Source organism: Peromyscus eremicus, chromosome 7, assembly GCF_949786415.1.
Source record: "Peromyscus eremicus chromosome 7, PerEre_H2_v1, whole genome shotgun sequence".
In the NCBI taxonomy this organism is placed as follows: domain Eukaryota; kingdom Metazoa; phylum Chordata; class Mammalia; order Rodentia; family Cricetidae; genus Peromyscus; species Peromyscus eremicus.
This window is the reverse complement of record NC_081422.1, coordinates 90,309,102-90,333,270: the sequence shown is the minus strand read 5'-3', so window position 1 is coordinate 90,333,270 and position 24,169 is coordinate 90,309,102. Positions and strand designations below refer to the sequence as shown.

Sequence of the window (24,169 nt, the reverse complement as noted above, 5' to 3'; positions counted from 1 at the left end):
ATACTAGTAGGAACATGGAAGACAGTGTTGCTAAATGTGATTTGATGAACTGTGGGGATCAAGAAGTTTTAGAGGAGAAGAATATTATTAGTATGTGGCCTAGAGACTGGTCTTATGATATTTTGGTGAAGGAAGTGGCTGCTTTTTGCCCTTGTCAGAAGAGCCTGCCTGAGGCTAAAGTGAAGAGTTTTTGATTAATTCCATTAGCAGAAGAAATCTCAAAACAGCCTAGTATAGACTCTGTTGTGTGGATATTAGTGGTTATGCTAATGAAGGTTTATAAAGAAAAAGAGTAAGCTGAGCAGGGTAAATATAAATTTTAAGGAGAAAAAAAGAGCACCAGGAGCTAAGTCCTGTGTTCAAGGAGATAAACGGATTAAGGAATGAAATAAAGGGAGTGGTGACCTCAGGGCAAGATCCACTCAGCTAAGTTTCCGACTTGTGGAAAGAAACTAAAGAAAAGCTTAGAGCTGGGTGTCGTGGGGCACAACTTTAATCCCAGCACTGGGAAGGCAGAGGCTGGCAGGATCTTTGAATCTGAGGCCAGCTTGTCTTGTCGGTTTCAGGACAGTCAAACTTAGGCAGTGAAGGACAGTGAAGGACAGAAATCTGGTGGAGATAATTGAATGAGGGGACCATGCTCCAGCCCCAGTGAGCAGCAGAACTTGATAGCTTTGGCCACATAGTTCTGGCTTTAGAGTTAAGGAGAGAAGAAATGGATTATAAAATTTGCCTTCTTGTCTAAAAAAAAAAAAAAAAAGCTGCTGAGGCCATACGTGTGTCAGGGGTGTCCCTGAATGGAGGCCTGGCAGAGAGACCATTGCTTGCCAAGGAGAACTGCTGACAGGGAATGGAACCAGAGAAAGAGTGTTACAGTCAACAAAGCTGAACAGAGCTGGCAATCTAAAGAGTGTTTGGACATCAGACATGGAAATGCAGTTTGGAGTCTGCCCAGCTGATTTTTGGTCTTGCTTTGGTCCAGTGTTTCCTCACTATGCTCCTTCCTTATGTTTTAGAGTCGGATTGTATCCCAGAATTTTTCTTTTGGGTCACCAACCAGCTCCCAAATCTTGAGTAAATGTACTTTTTCTTCCTTCCTTCCTTCCTTCCTTCCTTCCTTCCTTCCTTCCTTCCTTCCTTCCTTCCTTCCTTCCTTTCTCTCTCTCTTTCTGTCTCTCTGTCTCTGTCTCTCTGTCTCTCTGTTTCTCTCTCTCTCCCTCTCCCTCTCCCTCCCTCTCTCTCTCTCTCTCTCTCTCTCTCTCTCTCTCTCTCTCTCTCTCTCTCTCTCTCTTTCTCCCCCCCCCCCCTCTGGTAGCTAAGATGGAGCTCAGGGCCGTACCACATCTAATTTCTCTTTTGTCTTCTAACTATTCCCGATGGATCCCCATATGTTTATTGCTTTATGTCACATTATAGGTAACTTCTCTGACCCATTTTCAATCTATTCTCTTTGCACCTGTGTTTCTGATATAACTAAGTTTTAGAATTTATATAATTTAGACATTTTGATGCAGTACTGTGGATTGTATCCAGGGAACATCTGTGGTGGTATTGTGTTCCCCAAAATATTGTGCACCCTAATAAACTTATCTGGGGTCAGAGACAGAACAGCCATAATATTAAACATGAGGATAGGCAGTGGTAGCATACACCTTTAATCCTAGCATTCCAGAGGCAGAAATCCATGTGTTCAAGGATACAGTCAAGCATGGTGACTCACACCTTTAATCCCAGAAAGTGAGCCTTTAATCCCAGGGAGTGGTGGTAGAAAGCAGAAAGGTATATAAGGCGTGAGGACCAGAAACTAGAAGCATTTTGGCTGGTTAAGCTTTTAGGTTTTGAGCAGCACAGTTCAGCTGAGAGCCATTCGGATATGAGGACACAGAGGCTTCCAGTCTGAGGAAACAGGACCAGCTGAGTATCCGGCGAGGTGAGGTAGCTGTGACTTGTTCTGTCTCTCTGATCTTCTAGTATTCACCCCAATAACTGGCCTCAGGTTTGATTTATTAATAAGACCTGTTAAGATTCCTGCTACAAACCTCTGTATCGGCTTTCCTTCTTTTTCTTCTTTTTTATTTTCTCTTTTTTTCTCCTTTAAGACAAAGTCTGGTATAGTCCAGATCGGCCTTCAGAGTGACTTTGAACTTCTGGCCTTCCTGCATCCACCTCTCAGTGCTGGGATTGCTGGAGTGCTCGAGCATGCTCAGTGTCTGCCTCCACCCTACACTGGGGATACAACCCAACCATGGCTTTGTGCAGACCAGACAAATATCTACCAACTGAACTACATTCCCAGCTCAAATTCTGTCTGTTCTTGCTTCTGATGATTCTGCACTATTCTTCTGTTGAGTGTTTTTTCTTTGCTTTTCTTGTTTGGTTATTTTGAGCACAATAATTGTGAAGTTTCTCACATTTTTTGCTTGTCTCTGACTCTCAGGGTATAAATGTTTCCAGTTCTCACCCTCTGAAGTATGTTTCTTTCTGTTTTGTCATTTTTATTGGATTTATGTGAGTGTATGTCATTTTTATTGGATTTGTGTGTGCACACACTTACACACGTGCGTACCACAGAACTCGTGTGAAGATACAGAGACTATTTAGAAAACAGCTCACGGGAGTTGGTTCTCTCCTTCCACTATGTTGTTTTCAGGGCTCAACTCAGGCCCCTGGGGCAAGTCGCCAGCGCTTTACTCACGGAGTCCTCTCACTGGCCTGGCTGCACCATTTTTTTTAACACTCTGAAATTGTCTTTCATGGGGTTCTCCATAGACATTGCTCATGTTGTGGGTTATAGAAGCATCCCTGTACAAGTTCGTGTTTGCGTCTGCAGCTTCAGGGAAGTTTCTGTGCTAACTTCTCAGCCCAAGAGTCTCACCGTAGTGAGTGTTCAAATTCAGACCCTGCACTTGTTGGTGGGTGACCCCGCCCAGCAGTCCCTAAGCGTCTGTGACAACTGTGACTACTGGATCAGCTTCCTGCACTCCATCTAGTCAGCCACCAGGAGACAAGTCCAGACATGTCACACTCATTGCCCTTGCTCCTGAGCACCAGGAGTATGCTGGGCACAGTGGTTGGTGCCATAGCCAAGAAACACTGAGCCTAGAAAACCCTAATCTTTTCCTTAATTTTATATGTCATCCAAGACAGGGCCCCCTTATGTTGCTCAGTCTAGCCTCAACTTCTTCAATGATGTCATCCCCCTGCCTCAGCCTCTTAAGAACTAGAACTACAAATACATGTCTGGCAAAGCCCAAATCTGGCCCTTTTGGTTGTGAGCCTAGCCTTTGAGCTATCTCTCCATCCAAAAACCCAAATTTCTCAAACAGGCTGCTGGCAAAAGTGTCTTATCTTTGCCCTGAGGAAGACCTTACCTTGTTTCTCATTATTGAGAAACACACAGGTTCTCTCACCCAGATGGGAACACTAACATCTTTAGCTTCCAAGGCTATCTGCTGTACAAATATACTTAAAAAGAGAGTCTGAGATAGAAACTGTTGACAGGCCTATGCGAGCACAGCAGAAAATTGTCTCCGATGAGGAGGTGACACTCTCCATTCACACCTGCAGCTGGCTGCCAGGGGCTCAGAATGTGTCTTTCTTAATATCATGCATGGGGGTGTGTGTGTGTAAACCATTATCTTTTAGTTGCCTATGTGTGTGTGTGTTTAATTTTTCTTTATCTCTTTAAATCTTTTTATTACATTTATTTATTTTTTTTTTCTGTCTCTGTGTGTGTTTGTGTATAAGGCCGAAAGCATACTGTGGTACACATGTGGAGGTCAGAGCACAGATTTCAGACGTCAGTCAGTTCTCTCCTTCCATCCGTGAGTCCCAGGAATCGAACTCATGTCATCAGACTTGGTGGCAAGGGTCTTTACCCACTGAACCACCCTACTGGGCTCCTGGTTGCTGCTGTTAAGCATTAACCAACCTCTCTTTCTCCTTCCCTGCCTCTCCCTCAGTCCCTCCCTCCGTCCCTCCCATCCTTCCTTCCTCCCTCCTTCCCTCCCGTCCTTCCTTCTGTCCTTCCTTCCTTCTAATATGACTTTCCTGACAGATTTGATTACTCTGATCTCATGCCCTTTCAAATGCCTCTGTATCTGTGTCAGCTTGAGTCCTATCAAGCTTACACAGCCAATACTTTCCTTGGAGAGAGACCCTCTTGAGGCTGGGGACCCGTCACTTTGTCACCTCATCCAGCACAGCTGGGTGCGCGGTAAATGCTTGTTGACTAGCCCAGGAAGGAAGGAACACATCTGAGTTTAAACCATTTTTACGGCCATTCCTGTTTTCAGACCTATACACCAAGCTATCGACTGGCCTGCGGTTTGGGGGCCTGGCTCAGTGGTAGCACACTTGTCAAGCATGGGCAAGCCCGGGTCCAATCCTCAGCACCAAAAGTAAACAAGGAAAAAGTGGAGCTAAGCTCCTCCAGGAGCTGCTGCCCAGGCTGATTTCTTTATAATCCACATTTGGGTTCATCAGATAACCTAAGTAACTCACCATGAACTTTTCCCAGGCCAATCATCAAGTGCTTCATGAAGTCAGTGCACTCTGATGACTGAGGTTGCGTGCTGCGGTAAGACAGAAGTCCCTTGGTACTTCTCTAGTTCTTACCTCAGAGGCTGCTCACCATGTACATTTCCTGTAAGACTCAAGCCAGGCATTGGGGTTCATTCCTCTAACCCCAGCACTAAGTCAGGACGGCTACTGTGAGGTTAAGACCAGCTTAATAAGCCCCCCCCCTGCAATTCCAGCTGTCTCTCCCCATACTCTCTCCCTCTATCCCAGCTCCCTTACTGCTCCCCCTACCATAATCCTCCCATGCTCCTGTCTCCACTCACCTCCAGTCCACCATAAAATAGATTCTATTTCCCCTTCCCAGGGAGAACCATAACTTTGCCCCTAGGACCCCCCTCTTTACTTAACCTCTCTGAGTCTACAGATTGTAACATGGTTATCATTTACTTAATGACTAATATCCACTTATAAGTGAATACATACTGTATTTGTCATTCTGGGTCTGGGTTACTTCACTCAGGCTGGGTTTTTCTATTTCCATTCATTTGTCTGCAAGTTTCATGTCATTTTTAAAATAATTTTTATTTTATGAGCAGTGATTGGTATTTTGCCTGCATGTATGTCTGTATGAGGGTGTCAGATCCCCTGGAACTGGAGCTACAGACAGTTGTGAGCTGCCATGTGGGTGCTGGGAACTGAACTTGGGTCCTCTGGAAGAGCAGCCAATGTTCTTAATCACTGAGCCACCGATCCAGCCCCACGCATGTCATTTTTTTTTAACAGCTGAGTAATACCCCATTGTGTAAATGTACCACATTTTCTTTATCAATTCTTATGTTGAGGAACATCTAGCTTGTTTCCAACTTCTGGCTATTATGAATAAAGCTGCAATGAACATGGTTGAACAAGTATCCTTGTGGTAGGATAGAGTGTCCTTTGGATATATGCTCAAGAGTGGTATAGCTGGGTCTTGATGGTAGATTGATTCCCAATTTTCTGAGGAACTGCCATAATGATTTCCATACTGGCTATACAAGTTTGCACTCCCACCAGCAATGGAGGAGCGTTCCCCTTGCTCCACATCCTCACCAGAATGAGCTGTCACTTGTGTTATTGATCTTAAGTCATTCTGACAGGTGTAAGATGGAATCTCAAAGCAGTTTTGATTTGTATTTCCCTGATGGCTCAGGATGTTGAACATTTACTTCTCAGCCATTTGAGATTCCTCTTTTGAGAATTCTCAAAATGTTTAGATCCCCCCCCCCCCCCATTGGGTGGGGAGAGTGTTTTAAGACAGGGTTTCTCTGTGTAGCCTTGGCTGTCCGGGAACTTGCTTTGTATCCCAGGCTGGATTTGAACTCACTGAGATCCACCTGCCTCTACCTCCCAAGTTCTGGGATTAAAGGTGTGCACTACCACCGACCAGCTTCTATACTCCATTTTTAAATTAGATTATTTGTTTTTTTGATATCTAGTTTCTTTCTTTATATATTTTTGGATATCAGCCCTTCTATCAGGTTCAGTGTATCTGGATTCATGTTGTGGTCTTTGATCCACTTGGACTTGAGTTTTGTGCAGGGTGATAAGTATGGATCTATTTGTATTATTCTATGCAGACATCCAGTTAGACCAGCACCATTTGTTGATGATGCTTTTGTAATGCCCATGTGTGAGGCCCCCAACAAAACTGCCAAGGAGTCAACTTCCGATGTAAGAACAGTCCTGGGGGCAAGCTGATTAGTGAGACCAGTCACAGTGGGGTCTAAAATTGGTTGAGACCCTGCGTCATTGAATAAGGTGGAAGAGCAAAGCTGGCATCAATCTCAGGTCTCCACATGTACACACATGTGCCCACATACATATATCCTCCCATACACGCATGAAAAATGGAATAAGAAAAGGGACAAGGCATGGTGGTGTCTGCCTATAATCCCAGCACTTGGGAGATGAAGAGAGCAGGGTCAAAAGGTCAAGGTCATCCTCATTTATCTAGAGAGTTTGAGGGAAGCATGGGTGTACAAGATCCTGTCTCAACGACAAAATAAACAAAAAAGGGAATTAAGACTGGACGGATCAGTCTGTCTACTGGTTGAGCTGCATTTAAGACTTGAAAAAATATTTGTATTTTATGGGTATGAGTGTTTTGCCTGCATATTTGTAGGTATACCCCTTCTTGTTCACTTTCAAATTCATGGCCCCTTTTAGAAATTTGTTGTTGCATACATATACATGTGTGTGCATGTATGTGTGTTCCTAAGTACGGAAGTACAACTTTAGTTTGAATCTTAAATCAGTCTTTTAATAAAAAACCTGGTTCCAGATATTGGGGTAAATGCTGAAAGATCACAGAAACAAAGGAACAAGCCACTGCCACTGTCTTAACCTCTAGGACTCCTCAGCCTGAAAAGCTCAGCTGAAAGCCTTCAGTTCCTGTCTCCTCATGCCTTATAAATCTTTCTCTGCCCAGCCATATCACTTCCTTTTTAGTGCTGGGATTAAAGCCATGTGATTTCCAAGTACTAGGATTAAAGGTGTGTGCTACCACTGCCAGGCTGTTTCTCTCCTAGACTGAGTCAATCTCATGTAATCCAGGGTGGCTTTGAACACACAGAAATCCAGACAGATCTCTGCCTCCTGAGTGCTAAGATTAAAGGTGTGTGCCACCACTGCCTGGCCTCTATGTTTAGTCTAGTGGCTTGTTCTGTTCTCTGATCTTCAGGCAAATTTTATTAGGGTACACAATGTATCACCACATACAAGCCATACAGTCTGTGTAATGTCACCTGTATGTACATGTCCTCAGGGCTGATCATTTGGTATTGGATAACCAACTTGGGTGCTCTTCCCTAAGGAAGACTATTTTTCCTGCTCCCAGCATCCCTTAGTTGTCTGTAGTTATTTGCCTAGGGCTGAGGCTTCATGACCTTTCCCCTTCCATGTTAGTATGTCTATTGGTGTCATCCTTGTTTAAGTCATGTTCAGACAGCTATATTGGTGAGACTCCATGGGTGTAACTTCTGACACTTCCAGGAGACATAATTTCACATCAAACTTCCTATTCCTCTGGCTCTTACAATCTTTCCGCCTCCTCTTCCACAATGTTCTCTGAACTTTAGGTGCAGGAGTTGCATTGTCTATCAATTGGTATTGGGCCTCTCAACTCTGCATTTTGATTGGTTGTTGTCTTTTGTAATGGTCTCCATCTGTTGTGAAATTTCCTTGATGAGGGGTGAAGACTATACTTACCTGTATAAAGAGATATTTAGGATGTAGCTAGGGATTATATTGGCTTGGCCAAGTGGTGGTTGTAAGTTCTCCAAGATTGTGACTTCACTAGCCCTGGATTGTTGGCTAGGTTTCCACTTCTAGGAGTGATTTTCTTCTTGTTGAGTGTCTTAGTCCAGGGAGAGAGCTTGTCAGTTACTAACAAGGTATCCAAGCCTCTATTGCACCCTTAGGGTTACTGTGCCTTGCTGGATGTGATTCATAGGTATCATAGGTTGGTGGTACTGTTGGTGGCTTCCCTCCTTTGGAATCTTCTAGTACCACAAAAGGTTTTCAGATCAGATATGGTTGAGGGGCCTCTGACACTGTGTCTGGTGTGCACGATGCTGTCACCTCTTGGGGAAAGCCAAGGCCAACAGCATTAGTGTATAATGTCTGCGGAGTCTCTTGGACAGCCCTGACCAACAACTCAAAAGAGGGTTTCTCCTGCTGGTTCCTGGAGGTGTCGTTAGATTATCTCTGGCTCTTGGAGGGAATGCTGTCAGCATAGATGAGAGAATTTTATTAAAAAAAAAAAAAAAGAACACACACACACTTATATTTTTAGGCAGTTAATAGCATGATTCCTTATGACTTTGCTGACATTCTTACTGTTATTTTAGTTATCTCCCCCTTTCTAATGAGATCCCTCAATTTTCCCCATTTCCTCCTTCAGTTCACTTGTATCCTGCTATTCTTCTCTCTATGGCTCCCCCCCCCCCCACACACCAGTCCCTTCTTACTCTCCTGGTTTCTGCAGTTATTCCAGGTTATGAACTCACATCTCAAGATTTGGAGCTAGGAAGCTCAGATGATAGAACATGAGACTTTTAAGTCTTTTTATTATTTTTTAAAAGATTTATTTATTTATTTATTATGTATGCAGTGTTCTGTCTGCATGTACCTCTGCCCGCCAGAAGAGGGCATCAGATCTTATTGTAGATGGTTGTGAGCTACCATGTGGTTGCTGGGAATTGAACTCAGGACCTCTGGAAGAACAGCCAGTGCTCTTAACCTCCAGGCCATCTCTCCAGCCTGACTTATAAGTCTTGCTGGGTCTTTTCTCATTCATCATTTACCCAGCTAGACCCTGAGGAAGGGTATCTGTCTCCTTTCTTTAGGGGTTGCAGCATCAGAAACAAAAACTTCACATTACCTGCCAGTGATGACATTCTGATATATAAGATGTAGAGCCAAGATGTGAATCATACCACCTGACTCCGTAATTCAGACTTCCATTAACCACAGTGACTCAGTTTACAATAATGCAGCACTAGATTGAGAACTGAAAGGACATCCAGGTGGGGCATGGTGGCACAGGCCTGTAACACAAGTACACAGGAGTCTGAGACAGGAGAATCTCATGTTTCAAAATCAGCATGGGAAATCAGACTGACTCAAAAAAAAGGTTACGTACAGAGGGGTTGAGACACGAGTGGACACTTGGCTTTCGTATTAACGCACAGAACAGTAAACACCAAGTACTTCTGCCACCATTCCGTCTTTAATCAAAAGCACAGCGCATTTAACACGTACATGCCCAGAACTTCAGTGACGTTTGCAAGTTGAAATCCCTTTGCACAACCCTTTGAGACTAACTTCGTGCTGTCTTTACAAATGTACAACATAAAAATACATTTGGAGTCCATTCCATGAAAGTTTAAAACACTTTAAGTATAATTGACATACAATGTAAAGGTATTTAAAATAAAAATTACAAAATGAGCACAAAGAAGTCTTCCCTTTGGAATTTTTAATAAAATACTGCTCTAAGATCTAATGAAAAATTCCAGTTACTTACAAAATAGTTACATGAGGAAAGAAACCAAGGAAGATAGATACGTATGAAATCACAGCTTAAATGAGGAAAATGCTAAACATGTTGATACACAGCACACCACTGATTACTCAAAAGTTAAATGAAAACACTCAAAGTAATTTGTTTAGGAAAATGGAAGTATAAGATATTTAAACCCTCACCCCCCCAAAAAAGAAAATGTTAAAAAACAAAATCTAGCTGTGTGGTATTGGCATATACCCTTAATCCCAGCACTTGGGCAGCAGAGGCAGGAGGATATCTGTGAGTTCAAGGCCACCCTGCTCTACAGAGTGAGTTCTAGGACAGCTAAGGCTACACAAAGAATTCCTGTCTTGAAACACAAAAGAAAATACATACACACACACACACACACACACACACACACACACGTAACTAAAGGCAAGGCAGGATTAATAGAGCTTAAAGCACACTGGGCATTAGCCATACTCTAATCTCAGAATTTAGGAGGTTGAGGCAGGAGAACTCAAAGGGCTTTGTAGCAAGAGGGAGGAGGGGAGAGGAATTGGGTGGACAGGGGAGAAGAGACTGAGCCTGAGTGAGCCAGAGTGAGCCCTTAGAGCAGGCTGTGGGGCACATTCTCACCCTATCATTTTGAGAGAAACAGAATGAAAACTTGGCTTCTAATCCCTAAGCAGCTACACAGACCACCACCTGCCGCACTAATCGGTAGTGATGGGCCGAGTAGTGGGAAAATCAACTTCTATCTACAGCTTTCGCTATATAGATAGTCTACTGGCCAGCAGTCTCCGTCCCCAGCTGCACTTGAGACCAGTCACTGAGGAACAGGAAGTTTATTCTTGTCCCTTCAACTCTCTCCCCCCTGCCCTCTCTCAAAAGAAAGGACCAGTGCTGTCTAGCTCAGCATGTGAGAGTCAAACTCCGGCCTGCCTGTCTGCTCCTCCGTTACTGGAGAGCCGCTGTCCCCCTCTAGCTGCCTCTTACTGTGCCTGGCAGAAAATGAGGATGTCTAATGGGAATATGAATTGTCAGGCTGAAAAACACTAAAAATTTAAGCTTTATTTTTTTGCTAACAAAGGATGTGCTTGCAAAAAAGACCATTTCATTGCAAACAAACAAACAAACAAACAAAGGAACATAGAAATGCACACAAAGAACTGTGGTTTCAATCCTGTCACCATCTCTAAAAAGAAATGATCATTTTTTTGGTGACAGATTTTTAAAAAAAGATACAGAATACCTCTCATAATAATTTCTAACAGATTCTCTTCTATAGTAAAAGATAAGTCTGGAAGCAAGCTGGTACAAAGAAATATAGCAGAGAAGAGTGTGAGAGCTACCTTCAGTGGAGAGCCATGGAGTTCTGCCATATAAGGTGGAAACTAAACAACCACTATGAAAAAATATTTGATACAAAGAGAATGGACACACAGAAGGGGAGTAAATAAAATGACTCTATAGTTCACTTCCTTAAGATTAAAAAAGTACACTGAAGTCTGCAAATACTATTAGATCCTACAGGTCTCCCTCTCTGTCTCCTCCCGAGAACCAGGAATCTAGAACTGTCTAAACACACAGTCACGGAAATAGTAGCAGGGAAAATGACATCAATACTCCTCACTCTGCTCATCAGGGAAGGAGGGGAATACCCTCAGTGTTCGTTACTTACTGCTTTGAAAAGGAAGGAGGGTCTTTTTTCTAGACAGCGTCTACATAGCCCAGGCTTGCCTTGAATTCACGGCCCTGCTGTAGCATCCAGAGTGCGGGGATTAGAGGTGGGGGGTACCATTCTCAGCAAAGGACAACCTTAAATTGAAACTGGGATTCGGAGGAAATAATTTCTGACGCAACTGAGGTTTCGATGTTTAAGCCTTTAGTCTGTAAAGTGTTTAAGTCAATTAATGCATTTTATCTGCCAAATTTTAAAATTAAGGTAGTGACCAGGTAACACACAGAATTGTGAAAAGAAACAGTGGCTGAAAGGATCCATCTTTAACTTAATTTGCTTAAAAAAGACTTATTGAACAAGGATATTTGTAATAGTTTCCAGTGAGGAGAGGAAGTTTTAATCAAGTAACTTTTAGTTACATGAAAAACAGAGTCTGGGGGAATCTTTCCTTTTGTGACCAAAATTTACCACTTCCACCAAAAGTTCTTAGGTTGGACAGCCGACTGAGCATATTTTAGAAGCTTGAGGGTGGGCTCAGACTCCATCCCAGAGGGGAAAACTCTATGGTTCCACAGTACCACTATGTTGCAGAGCAACTATGTTGCTAGACCCCTCCAGACATGTCCACAGATCTGTGTCCTCATAGCTCTCCAGCTAGTAAGTCTTGTCTCACATCTTCCTTAGGTTGCATGTTTCCACAGATGTCAGACCTGCATTGACAACAGAGCTATGGGGGAGGGGCAGAAAATACGTAGTCACTCCCTATCTGCCGGTATGCAGTCCTCTCTTATTTTCCCTTCAAGCTTGACCCTTAGAATTTTTGTTTTTTGAAGGAAGGTCAAATATTCTTACTGGCTCTCCATATATAACTACTAGCTTGTGCTCAAATTTTAGAGAAATACTCTCACAGGTTCAATGGCACTGTGTTTACTAAAATCTCTCAGGGGATTTTCAAAAGGAATCCTTCCTCTGTGTTCAACAGGGAACAGAGTTATACACCATGGTGGAACCATCACACAGGAGTAAGTGAATGGTAGAATAAATGTAAGTGAGGCTCTTGGAAGGAGTTACCATGGCACTGTCATAACTGAACATCCCCTTGTGTCTCCAATGAATGTTTGTGACAGTGAAGGTGGACACTGAGAATGACATGAGCCTCAGCCCAGTGTCCCACTGCATGTGAGGGAGTGCTGGGCACTAACAAACAGCTCAACTTCTATCAACGGAAAACAAAGTTACAGAAAGTCACATGACCATAGAAGAGGATGATAACAACCATTTACCTCTCTACACTAAAGGCACCAACCACTAGTACACATATATCCTGCCACCATTTCGAGAAACACTGAAATCAGCAGAGAAAGGAATTCAGTTCAACACAGCATTTTAAAAAATAGTAAAACTGTTTTAAGACTTATGGCAGAGTTTTCAATGAGCTAATGAAATCACATACAACAATAAGCAGCTCCATATAAAGACTGGTTCCTACTTTTTAAAAAGTATGATCATTTTACTCTTTAAAAATATAAACATATCACAAAACTAAAAGATAAATATATGCTCATATATAAATGCAGGCCCTGATGTCATTGAGAAATTTTCATAAAATCCCAATCATTTCAACGGTGTGAACACAGATATCCATGAGTGACATGCAGAGACTAACGTGGTATCACCGAGAAGTTCAGCAAATGCTAAAAATGTACAACTGAATGGGACAGGCAGTCAGCAACATACACACAAACATCTTGGAATTTTATAAAGTTTAAAATGTTATCAGTCCCAGGAAGCTCTACACATGGACCCATGATGAGCTTTCACCTATGTGAAGTACACAGAGAAAAGCCACACAAGTGGGTGTGGTGATGCATGGCTGAAATCCCAGAACTTGGAGGATTGCCATGAGTACCAGGCCAGCCAGGACTACACAGCAAGACCTCGTCTCAAAACAAACAAATCCCAAGAAGCCTAAGCAAGAATAAAGTGATTAACATTTTGTACTGTATTCTATTTGAAGACTGATTTGTAATCACTGTACCCTGTAGATTTTGAAACTTAATTTTATTAGATATTCTTAATGCTGGTTCTTGAATAATCTAAAAAAAAAGTTGTCATTTCTCAAATCTAGATTGCTATTCCTAGTTCGAAGCAGCCAGACGAATGATCTGGAAGGTTTTCTAAAGCTGCTTTGGTACAAGATTTATAACAGAGCAACACTGGCAGCACCAGCCAGGGCGCTGGCTCCACGGCCACGGCCAGGGCGCTGGCTCTGCAGCATGCTGGGAGCGACTCTGGCAACAGACTGAAGTGGTGACAGAGAAAGGACCACTCTCCCAGCCACGCTGCTACATTATCAAAGAGAAATAAAACCCACATTTAGGAAATTATGAGACCTAATTCATGCTACACTTAACTATCCCTCAATAATAGTGTAAAAAAGCTTATTATTATAATATGATGACTAATTTATAGTTCAAGGATGCTTCTAACGAGGAAGCCAATGGTTAGAGTGTACATTTTAACATTTAACCCACTGATATCTACTTTATGTTTTTGGTTTCTGAAGCAAGGTCTCAGGCTGGCCAGGAACTCACTATGTAGCCCTGGCTAACCTTGATTATATGGCAATCCTCCTGTCCCAGCCTCTCAAGCACGAGGGTTATAGGCATGAACTACCATGCCTAGTTTGATGTTTATTTTAATACAAGATTTAATTTGATCTTTTTTTTACAGCTTTATTGAGGTATCACTGATGTACAACAAATTGCACATATTTAAAGTGCACAATTTGATATATAGTCTTAAATAGCATGAAAAGTGCCTGATAACTTAAAAATAGAAAATATTCAATCTAAACATATTCTAAAATAGTACATTTCTGACACATAGATATCAATTTATAAAAATGTAGATGGAAAGAAAAGAAATTCGTTCCCAGGTATGAAGTTTATTCAGAAGGTTTGGGAACACTAAAGTTGACGGCCAGTTTCCTTGACTTCCTCCTCGAGGAGCTCGGGGCTGATTTCTGGTGGGACACACCATGGCCCTGGGAGGCAGTTTCGACTTGAGAAGACACAGGCTGAGCAGCTTGAGAGGACTTCAAAGAGGCTGATGGGCTTTCTTGTGGAATTATTTTGGTGGCTTCAGAAGATCCTGGCTTGCTAGTCTGAAGCGGTGTGGCTTGAGAACTCTGGGCCTCCTTATTCTCAAAATTCTTTCTGTTTGCAACCCTTTTTTTTGTAACCTTAAAGGAGTAAAAGCATCATTAAGTAACAATATAGGCAGAAAAAAAAAAGCTTGTGTCAGAAAACACCATAAATCAGACTGTTACTATGTGCCAATCACTGCTGATTTTTGACTTCTATTTTTTTTTTTTTTCTTTTCGAGAGAGGGTTTCTCCGTGTAGCTTTGCGCCTTTCCTGGAACTCACTTGGTAGCCCAGGCTGGCCTCGAACTCACAGAGATCCTCCTGGCTCTGCCTCCCGAGTGCTGGGATTAAAGGCGTGCGCCACCACCGCCTGGCTTTGACTTCTATTTATTAACAGCAGCAAAATATTTACAATGGGGGCTGGAAAGATGGACAGTAGATGAGGTACTACTCTTGCAGAGGATCTGAGTTTGGTTCCCAGCATCCATGTCTGCTGGCCTGTAACTCTGCTTCAGGGGAACCAACACCTCTGACTTCCCAGGGCATCTGCCCTTGTGTAGAATATACCCTCCCTCATGCAATAATTAAACCAAAATAAATCTTTAAAAATATGTATATTACTTGCTACAATTAGTATTATTTATTAGACCATAAACAGACCAGAGATCAGCTGAAATGTATCACTACTGCAAGCTTAATTCATACACAAAGGACTTCCAGTTAGTGGGAAGTACTAACTATGTACATTTTTATCAACAGTTTTGTTCTGAATATTAAAAAAAAGGTAACTGTTGAAGTCAGTTTTCTCGCCAGCTCTCACCTGCAGAGGTATGAACTGATTGTGCACTCCGCCTGGCACTCCTCCAGCCAAGGGCATGGTCCCGGGATGTGGAGGAGGATGGAAGACCTTCCCAGCAACCGGCACTGCTGGTCTCCACGGCACTGAGCCGAAGAGATGAGATGACGAAGGCATTATATTAGCTGTTAAGAACCGAGATTCAGAGATTAAGACTTCTCTCTCGAGCCTTGGTTAGTTCCTCCACCTTATTTGGCAATGGTAACTGCTCTTGTCTATCACATCACTCACCCTGGGGTCCTTTCTTAGGGCCATAAAACTACCTACAGAAATGCAGTTTTTGTGATGCTGGCCCACAGAGGCCAACGGTACCAAATGCTGACATGAGCTTTAGGAACAGTTGTAATTATGGGACTTTGAGGAAGATGGACTTCCCTGTGGTATCATTTCAATGGCATCAGAAGACCCTGGCTTGCTGTTATGAAATGGTGTGAGTTGCAAAGAACTCTGGCCCTTCCTTATTCTCAAAATCCTGTTTGTTTGGTTTCATGACCATATAAATGATCATGAAGCTACTCCTTGAGGAAGGCCTAGGAACAAAGACAGAAATCATAAGGCTCTCACCTGACCCAAATGCTAAGTTTCGTCCACAGTGAGCTTAGAATACAAAAAAACCTAAAGCCCAAGTCTTGAAATATGATCACTTTCATGGTACAGGGAGAGTTTCCTTTCTCTATTCTAGTAGAATTCAAGGACTCTGTTTGTCGACTATTGGAAACATACTCAACTGGCAATTCCTAAAACTGTCTCTCTGAGCCACTTGGAGAGCTGGTGAAATTCAGACTCTTAACAGAGTGACTAAAATTTAACAAGCCAGATTCTTGAGGTCTCAGGAATCTTTGTATGCAGATAGGAGGACATTTTGTGGAAATCAGCTCTTTCCTTCCACTATGAGTGACACAGGAATTTAACTCAGGCTGTCAGGTTTTGCAGCGAGCACCTTTACCTACTGAGCCATTCATTTCTCTGGCCCTGGTGTTTTGAATTTCAAGGCAACCTGTTTTTTTGTTTTGTTTTGTTTTGTTTTGAATCTAGAGATGCATGTCCTTTAGTTCTAAGAAAATTTTATCTTTCCTTCCTCACCACTCATCTCTTTCTCTGGAGTGCCTATAACACGGGTTGTGGATCTGTGCATTGTTATGCTAAATATTTGTTACTTCTTATTTTCTAGTTTTTAATCACCCTTTTACAATTTCAAGTCAACAACTGTGATCGTTTAAATGAGACATGTCACCCACAGGCTCAGGTATTTGAATACAGTCCCCAGTTGGTGGTACAGTTTGGGGAGATTATGGAATCTTTAGCAGACAGAGTCTTGCTGAGGAAGTGTGTCCCTGGCAACTGGCTTTGAGAGTTTATAGTCTCACCTCTGTTCTCTCTCTCTCTGCTGTTTGAATATGTGATCTCTCAGCTTTCTGCTTCAGTCATCTGTTACCATGACTCTGTTTCCATTATGGAATCCCCCTCTGGTATTTTATCACAGCAACAGAAAAGCAACTGATAGAGAAGTTGGTACCAGGAGTGGGGTGTTGCTGTGGAGAACCTGATCATGTTGTACTTTTGAAGAATATGGAAGACTTTGCAAGTTTGGACTAGAAAGGTGGCTGAATGCTGTAACCAGAGCTTAATGGGCCATTCTAGAAGACAGTAGGGATGAGAGTAATGCAGAAGACAGAGGCCTAGCTCATGATGTTTCAGAGGGGAGAAGGGCTGTATTAACTATGGAGTAGGCAGTGTGATATTTTTGTAAACAATCTTGTTGTTTTCTGTCCATGTCCTGAGAATTTACATGAGGCTGAACTAAAAAGACTAATTTCTTTGGTAGAAGAACTTTCAAGACAGCATAACGCTGAGTCTAAGGTATAGCTCTTATTGATAATGTATATACAGGTCTGTAATAAAAAAGAGCAAGTGGGGCAGAAAGAAATAAAAAGGGAATTTGGAGATAAAAGGGGATTTCCCCTTTAGAACCATAAGCTAAAATAAACTATTCCTTTTGTAAGTTGCTTTTGGTTATGGTATTTTAGATACATTAGGAAGCTTAATGTACAGCCAAGGCATGTGCTAAATGAGGCTGTCATTGTTAAGGAGATTAGTGTCACTTCGGGAGAGACCCCCTGCTCTGCACCAGAACAATGGGAAAAATGCCATCAGCCAAGACCCCACCTAGCTATGTCTCCACCTTGTAAAAGGAAAAAGCATAAAGGGCAGCTTGTTCCTAGAAAGCAACTGCTTCAGCCCAGGAAAGCTGCTACTAAAGTGGTTGAAGGGGGTGAGGATCCAGTGTTAGATGGCAGTCAGACTTGTCAGTGTGCCATCTTTGGAGGCATGAAAGATGCAAGAGTGAGGGAGAGGGGGTCATGGATTCTATGTGCATGGTTTCAGAGAGCTCCCAAGGCCAGACAATAATGTGTGACAGAGGAATCCCTGTAAGGAGCCTGTGAGAGGCCATCACATATAGCTATGAAAATTAAGTCGGGGTTGTGTTGAAGATCATAGGTATGAGACATCTGCCAAAGAGAGCTGATATAGGAGTGGAGCCACTCTAAGAGCAAAGCTGGAGCCATCTAAGTCTCATGAAACTAAAGTCCAGACATTGGACACAGAGTTGGAAGATTTTGTGTTTGCTCTGCTGAGCTTAGATCTTGTTCTGATTCAATCCTCACGATGCCCTCATTTCTCTCTTTTGGATTAGGGATGTATATTCTTTGGCACTATATGTTGGAAGTATGTAATTTGCCTTTTGAATTTACATGGGGGTCACAGTTAAGAGACTGCCTTGGGTCTCAAAAAAAGAAACTTGGGCTTTGGACTTCTCAACAGTGTTGAGACTGATAAAGACTACTGGGACTTTTAGGGTTAGACTAAATGCATTTGTGTTATGAGATGGTTGTGAGCCTACAGAGGCCAGAGCAGAATGTGCTAGTTTAAAATTGCCCCATAGACTCAGATGTCTGAACCCATGTTCCCCAGCTGGTGGTGTCGTCTGGGGAGTTATAGAGCCTTTAGGAAGTGCAGTCTACTGGAGAAAGTGTGTCACTGGGGGCAGCCTTTGAGTTTACAGCCTTGCTTCAGGGCAGTTTGTTTCCTCTATTTGATGCCTGAGGTTGAATATGTGATCTTTCAGTTTCTGGCTGCAGCTGCCTGTCACCATGCCTTCCTGCCCATTAGGGACTCCTCCTCTGGAACAGTAAACCAAAATACACCCTTCCTTCTGTAAGTTGCTTTTTGTCATGATGCTTTATCAGAGCCACAGGAAGTAATGGATACAACTACAAACTTTTTTTTTTTTCCCAATTATTCTTTTTTCATACAATCTTGATTTTATTTTGCTAGCTCTGTAGAGCTAGAGATTAAGCCCAGGGCTTTGCATATGCCAGGCAAATGCGGTATGTGAGGAGGATGAGGAGCTCTTGTAACCTCTACTGCAGGGACTATGGTTTGTAATTTAACCCTACTCTGCTAAACTGACTACTTCAATGTTTTATTCACTGCAAACTGATTTCAAATTTCTAGTCTGCTGATATTTCTTCTATTTATCCCCAGAGGTTTCGTTTTTAAAATCCCTTATTATTTAATTTAATAGACTTTGGGCAAGGCGACAAGGTAACTGCAAGTTATAAACTTTTTTGATTTTTAGTGATAGTTCAACTCAGGATGGTGGGTACACCATAATCCCAGCACTCAGGAGACAGAGGAGGAGAAATTAGAAATTCAAAGCTGGTCTAGGATACATGAAACACTGTCTTAAAAACACAATCAGCCGGGCAGTGGTGGCGCACACCTTTAATCCCAGCACTCAGGAGGCAGAGCCAGGCGGATCTCGGTGAGTTCGAGGCCAGCCTGGGCTACCAAGTGAGTTCCAGGAGAGGCGCAAAGCTACACAGAGAAACCCTGTCTTGAAAAACCAAAAAAAAAAGAAAAAAAAAAAAACAAAACACAATCAAACCTTAATACACTAAAAATGGTACATGTTGATGTATGCATACATGCACTAAATGTAATAAACAAAATAAGACAAACCCAAAAACCCCCTACAAAGATGTAGTTCTTAAAAGAATTTAGAGAAAATAATAACTCAAGGATAATACTTAGAAAAGCAAAATATCTTACCAGTAGGTTGGTGAAAAATGGGAGGAACAGTTCCGGATGGTACAGCAGGAGGATAATTTGGAAATATTGGTGGAGGCAAAGGATAATTCACACCAAAGCCCTGTGGAAGTATTTTAAAATTATAAGACAAAACATCCAAACATTTTTGTAGAGACTAATTAAAAATCTAACAGATGGCTTTGTTAGGTGGGAGAGCTGTCCCTGAGGTCATGAGAGAGTGGGAGAACAGGCCCTGCACCTCACCTGGACAACTCAGTAGAGCTAACCTTGTTGGCAGAAGTGCAGGTGAGCCCATCCTGAAGGCATGACAGTAGAAGAGCTGACTCTGTCCCCTACTTATCTGCCATATGGTGGCATGGGCAAGGGAAAGATGCCCCCCTCCATCCCTTACCACCTGTGGCAGGCAGGAGAGCTGGTGTTGGGAGCACAAGAGTAGAAGAGTGGGCTCCTTACCTCGCCTGGGCAAAACAACAGAGCTGCCCCTGGAGGTGTGAGAGGCCGTGGTAACAGGAGAACTGGCCCACCGTTTGCTGCCTGCTGCACTGAGTGAGCAAGCTGGGACAATGCTGGAAAGCTCACCCTGGTCGTTTTAATGAGGCAAAGCTGGCAGGCTGACCAACTCAGCTACCACCCAGGCCCAGACCCAGAGCTAAGAGTTGGCCCACCCCAACATCCACCTCATCTATGAACCACTGAAGCATGTGAAGGGGCTGGACCTGTAGATTCAATGCTGCAGGATCTCCATGACACAGGATAACAACAGGATATCCAAGAGGAGTCCCAGTGAGAGCCCAGTATCAACAGGGTAGAAGAAGCCAGAGGCCTCGAACCAGACCAATGACTCATTGCAATGAATACTTACAAGATGAACTCAAGGGTATATTGTATGACTCACTACAGCTTCCAAGCTGAGACTTTTTTTTTTTTTTTTTTCGAGACAGGGTTTCTCTGTGTAGCTTTGCGCCTTTCCTGGAACTCACTCTGTAGCCCAAGCTGGCCTCGAACTCACAGAGATCCGCCTGGCTCTGCTTCCCAAGTGCTGGGATTAAAGGCGTGTGCCACCACTGCCCGGCCTGAGACTTTTTTTTAAATTATTTTTTTTTATGTTACTTTATTTTGTTTTATGGGGGAGTGTCACACTACAGCTTCCAAGCTGAGACTTTTTTTAAAATTAGTTTTTATGTTAGTTTTTTTATTTTATTTTGTTTTGTGGGGGAGGTGGCAAAGGCAGAGGGTGGATATAGGATCATATGGGATCAGGATGCTTGATGTGAAACCCACAAAGAATCAATAAAAAAACAAACAAACAAACAAACAAACAAAAAAAACCCCCAAACCCAAAACTAACAGATAGGCTAGAGAGATAGCTTAGTTGTTAAAAGCTCTTCCTGAGGATGGAAGTTTGATTCCCAGCATGCATGTAGGGCAGCTCACAACCACCTGTAACTTCAGATCCAGTCCAGGGGATCTGATTCCCCCTCTTCTAGTCTCCTACACACACACACACACACACACACACACACACACACACACACACATCTTAAAAACTTAGTAGGAAATTCATGAATGATTCTTACCAGTTGTTGTAAAGCAAAAAGTGCAGCTCTCTCCTTGGCTTCACTTTCAGAGTGGCACTGTGGCCCATGTACCAGTAAACCATTAGACAATTTCACCTGACAAACTGTCATTGTCTAAAACAAGAGAATATAGACATCTGTAAGATTATCTGTCTAGGAACCCAACTTCCTCTCCTAAAGTTTTGTCTAATCAAAGAACAATCATTTAAGTTTTAGGTTTCCACGAAAACCTTTTAGAATTGTGCCTCATCTTTTTTTCCTTAAAAAATAAATAAAGAAATAAAAAACAAACAAAAATTCAGGGTCTATGTAGTCCTGGCTGGCCTTGAACTCAAGACATCTATCTGCCTGCCTCTGCCTCCTGAGTGCTGCTTTTCAGTGTCTTACCTTTTAACATTTACAAGACAGAATGTTCTTTAGAGCAGGCACTGAAGGCCTAGCTCTGTGGAAGGCTGGAGGGGAAAGACAAGATTGTTTGAACTTAGGAGTTAGTGACCAACCTGACTGCACAAACGAAGGAAGTTTAAAACAGAATCAAAGACCAAGCTGTCTAAATAGACTGAGCACCAAGTATTTCAATGAAAACAAAGGCTAGCAAAGCTTTTTTTTTTTCTATTCTAAGAATTGGCAAACTAAGCCTTTTGCTAAGAAAGTTTTACATTAAAAAACAAAACAAAACAACACAACACAAAACAAAACAAACAAAAAACCAGCTGGGCGGTGGTGGCACACCCTTTCATTCCAGGCAGAGGCAGGTAGATCTCTATGAACTCCAGGCCAGCCTGGTCTACAGAGTGAGTTCCAGGACAGCCAGGGCTGTTACACACAAAGTCCTGTTTCAAAAAACCAAAAAAAAATCCAACCCAACCCAAACCAAACCCAACCCAAATCAAACCCCAAACCAGAATTGCTTATGAAAACCTTCCCACTATTGTAGAGATGAGAAAATGTGACAAAGACTGTATGGTCCACAGTATGAAATAATGGCCACTGACAGAAACAGCTTGCACACTCATGTTTCCTACCACCCTCAAGCAGCAGCTGGGACTATTAACCGCCCAAGTGTGAGAATCTCAGAGCTTCTTCTTTGGTTGGAGCCTCCAGCTCGCCCCTGCATGGTCTAGAAAGCCCCATTCCTGTCTCTCTCTCTCTTTCAAAACCCTCTCCCACCTGTAACCCACACCCTGAGAGTCTCTGAACACAGGAAAGGCGCCAAAAAGCCCAGTTCCCCATTCTTGGTGGCTGTTGCAGCTTCTTCCCTTGAAGTTGCCAGCTGCTCAAGTTCTTGCCTAAGCACTCAGCTCTTGACCATACTTGGGTACAAACCTAGCTTGTGGCAGACATCATCATCTCTCACCTACAGCCTGAAAATTTCTCTGCTTTAGTTTAGGTGAGTGACTTCTCTGGCCTTGATCTGTGAGACTGGAGGAACCAGCCTGGGAGTTGCTTTGCTTAATATACCTCTTGTTATATTTTTTCAATTCGTCTTGACCTGGTTTACTGCATCTCGGAGAAACTTATGATGGGGAGAGGGGGGGTTATACAGAAAACTTATTACTGTCATTGAGCTTTAGGAGGGATCTTATCTATTCTGTTGGTACAGTATATGAGGCCTTGAGTTCAGTTCCTAATGCTGTTGAAAAACACAACTCCTAAAACCACAAACACATAAAATCCTCACACTCACACACACAAAAAAATTCCAACCTCCACACTACTGCATTTTTTTCTAGCTAAAGATCTTTCAGCCAATTATGCTCAGTTAAAGATTTACATCCGTGCAAACATCAAGCAGCAGTATACTATACCTGTGTTGTCCTCAGAAAGGAGAAATCTGGTTGTGGCATTCCAACAAGGGAACAAATTCGAGCAAGTTCAGTTACTGGTGTGGATACAGGAGGGATATGGCTAGGCCAACACACACTATCCACAGATGGAATATTTTGGTATTCACTAGTACCATGAGGCTTGTTCATAAAGCATGCTATCAAGAGAGAAGGGAATATTCATGTTAATTAAAATTATCTTGGACTATCCAGTTGTGGTGGTTTGAATAAGAATGGCCCCCACAGGCTTCTATATTTGAATGCTTAGTCACCAGGGAGGGGAACGGTTTGATGGATTAAAAGGATTAGGAGGTGTGGCCTTGTTGGAGGTGGGCTATGAGGTTTCAAAAGCTCATGCCAGGCTCAGTTCCTCTCTGTCAGCCACTGCTCTAGAGCCATGTATGTGACTATGATGATGATGGACTGAACTGAAACTGTTAAGCAAACCCACAATTAAACTCTTTGATAGGAGTTGCCTTGGTCATGCGGCTTCCTCATAGCAAAAGAACAGTGACCAAGACATCAGTTACTGCAGGTTTGTCGTCAATCAAACAGAAACTGCTAGATGGTTGAAAAATGACAGGCTGGGCACAGTGGCTTGCACCTGTAATCCTGAGGCAGGTGGATTGCCACCAGTTTGAGTCCAGTCTGGGATACAAAATGAGATTCTGTCTCCAAAAAACACTAGAAAAAAATAGTCAAGAAGTAAATTTAGATGGTTATAGTTGACTAATGAAAATTACCAAGGTAAAACTTGAAATCAGGCATGATAGAGCTTATCTGAACAAAAGTATATGTCAGTGAAGAATTAATCCACTCTAGAATTTATTATGTGGACCATGCTGTCCTCAAATTCAAAGAGCTCTATCCACCTCTGTTCCCAGAGTGCTGGGATTAAAGGGTGTGCTACCACATCTACCTCACTTCCTGCTTTTGACTGGGTGTCATGAAACTCAGATGAGCTTCAGACCTGTTACACAGTCCAGGCTGGTCTTGAACTCACTATCCTCTTGTTTCAACTTCCCAAGGGCTGAAAGCACGTGTGCATCAAAACCCTGTTTATGTAGTACTGAGAACTAAACCCAGGCACTCTACCAGTGGAGCTACATGCTCAGCCTTGAAACCTCTATTTTAGAAAAGAGATTAAACATCTGGGAATCTGAGGCAGGAAGATCACCAGTTCAAAGTCAACCTGGACTACTTAATGAGATCTCAAAAAAACAAAATAAAAAGGGTTGTGGGGTACAGCTTGATGGTAGAACAGTCTAGCTTGCTTGAGGCCCAAGTTCAATCTCTTATAATAAATACTTTATAAAACAGAAGGGGGAAGGGTGTTGAGTGACCTTGCCCAAAGTCACAGAACCAGTTAGTTGTATAACACAGGCTAGATTCTTAAG

The 24,169-nt window shown here is 42.6% G+C and overlaps 1 protein-coding gene across 1 annotated transcript in view; it reads right to left on the bottom strand.

Moving 5' to 3' along the window:
• Nucleotides 1-9,267: 9,267 nt before the first annotated feature.
• The window catches only part of Xrn1 (5'-3' exoribonuclease 1), a 110,189-nt gene continuing 95,287 nt past the window's right edge, over nt 9,268-24,169 (bottom strand). Inside the window, exons 38-42 of the mRNA XM_059268385.1 lie at nt 22,755-22,930; nt 20,947-21,060; nt 19,370-19,469; nt 15,221-15,381; nt 9,268-14,496 (exon numbers count right to left, since the gene is read on the bottom strand). Of these exons, the coding sequence (XP_059124368.1) occupies nt 14,200-14,496; nt 15,221-15,381; nt 19,370-19,469; nt 20,947-21,060; nt 22,755-22,930 (848 nt within the window). The 3' untranslated portion in view covers nt 9,268-14,199. The remainder of the gene's footprint in view (nt 14,497-15,220; nt 15,382-19,369; nt 19,470-20,946; nt 21,061-22,754; nt 22,931-24,169) is intronic.